The following is a 3,418-nucleotide window of genomic DNA, read 5'->3' on the forward strand; positions in this document are numbered from 1 at the left end:
GGCACATAAAAGACACCATTTCGAGCGTGGCCGTTTTCGTGCGGGTGACACGTAAAAGCACCCACTACACTCTCTGAGTGGTTGGCGTTAGGAAGGGCATCCAGCTGTAGAAACTCTGCCAAATCAGACTGGAGCCTGGTGTTGCCATCCGGTTTCACCAGTCCTCAGTCAAATCGTCCAACCCATGCTAGCATGGAAAGCGGACGTTAAACGATGATGATGATGATGATGATGCATACACAGAAGGGGGCCAAGAGCACATCCCCCACTGCTGACCACAACCACAAATAATAAGTATCAATGAAACAAAAGCCAGCAGTCTTTTCACAATCTCCAAACACTTGGATTTTTCTAAAATAGAAAAACCTGGTCCTAAACTGACAATTTTTATCTAAGTGGTTTGTAAATTATTTCCTCGTATTGACCTTGGTGTCTGGCTGAAAACATAAGAGGATGAAAAAAAAGAATTATTGAACAACTACCAATAATAGTATCTAACCTTGGATTTTATTGATGACTTTAGTGTCATCAAGTAACCAGGATTTGAGAAGTTGCTGCAGGATTGACACATCACCATATTTCATTTCATCAAGTAAATATTTCTTGAGGTGTAGCTTAAAATTAGTTAAGGAAGCAAATTAATAAAGATGCAACTCATTAGTTTAGCTTGCCTGAAATAATCATTTATAAACATACTTTGTTTATACACAACTTCCCCCACTCTATATATATATATATATATATATAATATATATATATATATATATATATATATATACATACATACACACACACATACATACATGCACACACATATATATTACTTATAAATAAATACATCACCAACCAAAATAATAAAAATTGAAATAAATGGTTTCAGACTTCACAAAAGTGAATCCCCTCTTCATGAACTGGCAAAGGCCTATGGATAAGGAGAACACCAGTTCAAATACAGCTGTAGGGAACCAGAAAATTACACCAGTACTAAGAAAAATAGAAACATTGAATATGTTCATCTTTTTCACATCTGTTTCTCCATGCTAACTTGGGAATGGTTATTAAGACATTCTTTTAGTACTGGGTGCCCTTCCTATCACTAACTCTTAGTGTTTTTCAAATAAGGGGCCACATATTTCACATGTCTATGAAAGCAAAGTCAGAGGATAATTTGTTGTCAGGAAAATTACAACAAACTACAGTACATGCAGTTCAGTAGTTTTCTTTTTTTTTTTGTGCTGGTCACATAAAAAGCACCCATGCTGGTGTCATGTACAAAGCACTTGTCCTGGTGCCATGTAAAACACACCCAGTACACTTTGTAAAATGGTTGGTGTTAGGAAGGACATCCAGCCATAAAAAAAACCATGCCAAATCAGACAGCTGGAGTCTGATACAGCTCCTTTGAAACCATTCAACCCATGCCAGCATGGAAAACAGACGTTAAATGATGAGGTTTGGACAAAAGAAAGGGCTGAAACAGGTTTCTTGCTATAGAGGAACTACATGGTTAGAGTGGGTAGGAGTGATCAAGCATAAGCTGAGTGGGAGTGGTGACAGAAGAACAGGGGATGTGAGAGGGTAGAGGTTGCAAGATTATATGAGGAGAGACTGAGGGATGGTAAGAGATGGAAAGAGGGTGAAGGAGCTGGGGTTCAAATATAATGAATGAAGAATAAAGGTTGAGGACTGGCTGATGATAAATGCACTTCTCTCCATCACAATTTTCCCTGACTCGCTGTCTTGCAAATCAAAACACATCAAGCTGTTGGTTCTCACACCACAGAACATTGGCAAACTTCTTCCTTTCTGCTTCACCCCTAGCTAAGTATACCTATCCCTTAGATTCTATTCTCACTACCCAAAATAGTTCCCTGTTCCAGTCCTTCCAGGCCCGCTTCTTTGCTCTAATGGCTCTGTCAACTACACAGTTCCACTACCATGTCACTCCAAGTCTGGTTGGGACTTTGCAACCAGCCACAAATTTGGTCTGTAGCTCTCAATGAGTTGTCTCGTAGGAACTTCCAGTTATCCGCTATGTTACCTGTCTGTAACTCTTCCTCCTTCTCATTAAATGCTTCAGTTAGGATGTCTCTAAATCTCTGGCTATTCAAAAGAGCCTTAAGCTTCCAGGTCCTTTTCCAAATTGGCTTGCTTCTTGAAATCCTTCATGCCTGTGGTCTGAAACCACTGACTAATCTATGCTGAGGGATACATTCTTCACCTGGGAAAGTCTCTGCATTTATGAGCAACCATGAATCTTTCTTTCCGATGAGAATGTAGTCAATCTGGCTAGTATGGTCACCAGATTTATAGGTTATCAGGTGACTGACTGGTTTCCTGAAATTATATATATAGCCTCCAGAACCTCAATTTCACCAAGACGGGTGGATGTATCACTGCTCATCTCTCTATTATGACATGGAGGGCTAGATAAATAAGAGGGGACTAAGAATTGAAACACACATACACACGTTTGTATCAGTTTAACCTCATCACTTGAGCTTAAGTCAATCTATTGCAAGTAATCAAAGCAAATGACATGTTCCTCATTCCTGCAAAGACTGACCTACAGGTGGCCAGGTTATTCATTACACATCAATTTCACCAATCTGGGAGATAATTCTATAGAGTTCAGAACCAATGGAATATATTTCACTAGCTTATCACTCAATCAGTCATCATAATTGCTTTCCATGTGGACAGGAGTAGACACTAATATTCAATAAATATTCACTTGATTTATTCCTTAAAAAAAAAAATGAAGTGATCAATAATGTAAAGAATGAAATCAACAAAGGATATTGTACAAAAACCTGTCTTTCTGTATCATCTAACCATTCCAACATGGTAGCCAGAGTTGGGGACATAGCTCTGCTCTCAGTCAAATAAACCATGTCGGGTTTTTGTTCAAAAGCATTGATTCTTGCTTGATTCACTTTATCATAAGATTTTTGAAATTCACATCTAAAAATGAAAAGACAGAGATATTACTTCAATAAAATAGAATACAGTTAATAACTTTATCATATCGATATCTGCCAATTCTGATAGAAACATTAATAAAAAAAAATATGTACAATAAAGACTGTAAACAAACAGGAAACAACTTCTATCTCATTCCAGGGTGAAAAACTAGAGGTAGTCGATAGCTTCTGCTATCTGGGCGACCAAGTTAGTAGTGGGGGTGGGTGCGCTGAAAGTGTAGCTGCTAGAATAAGAATAGCCTGGGCAAAGTTTAGAGAGCTCTTACCCCTGCTGGCGACAAAGGGACTCTCACTCAGAGTAAAAGGCAGACTGTATGACGCATGCGTACGAAGAGCCATGCTACATGGCAGTGAAACATGGGCTGTAACTGCTGAGGACATACGTAAGCTCGCAAGGAATGAAGCCAGTATACTCCATTGGATGTGTAATGTCA

The 3,418-nt window shown here is 38.8% G+C and overlaps 1 protein-coding gene across 4 annotated transcripts in view; it reads right to left on the bottom strand.

The window, feature by feature from the left end:
• LOC106874204 (ribosome biogenesis protein C1orf109) overlaps positions 1-3,418 on the bottom strand; it is a 14,762-nt gene that overhangs the window by 6,204 nt on the left and 5,140 nt on the right. For 3 of the 4 annotated variants that reach the window (XM_014921860.2, XM_014921859.2, XM_014921861.2), the window contains 2 exons: positions 2,803-2,964; positions 500-615 (listed from right to left, as the gene is read on the bottom strand). In XM_014921860.2, coding sequence (XP_014777346.1) covers positions 500-615; positions 2,803-2,964 — 278 coding nt within the window. The remainder of the gene's footprint in view (positions 1-499; positions 616-2,802; positions 2,965-3,418) is intronic. The other variant, XM_014921863.2, reaches the window with a different exon arrangement.

The sequence above is a fragment of the Octopus bimaculoides genome, chromosome 1 (assembly GCF_001194135.2).
Source record: "Octopus bimaculoides isolate UCB-OBI-ISO-001 chromosome 1, ASM119413v2, whole genome shotgun sequence".
NCBI lineage: Eukaryota > Metazoa > Mollusca > Cephalopoda > Octopoda > Octopodidae > Octopus > Octopus bimaculoides.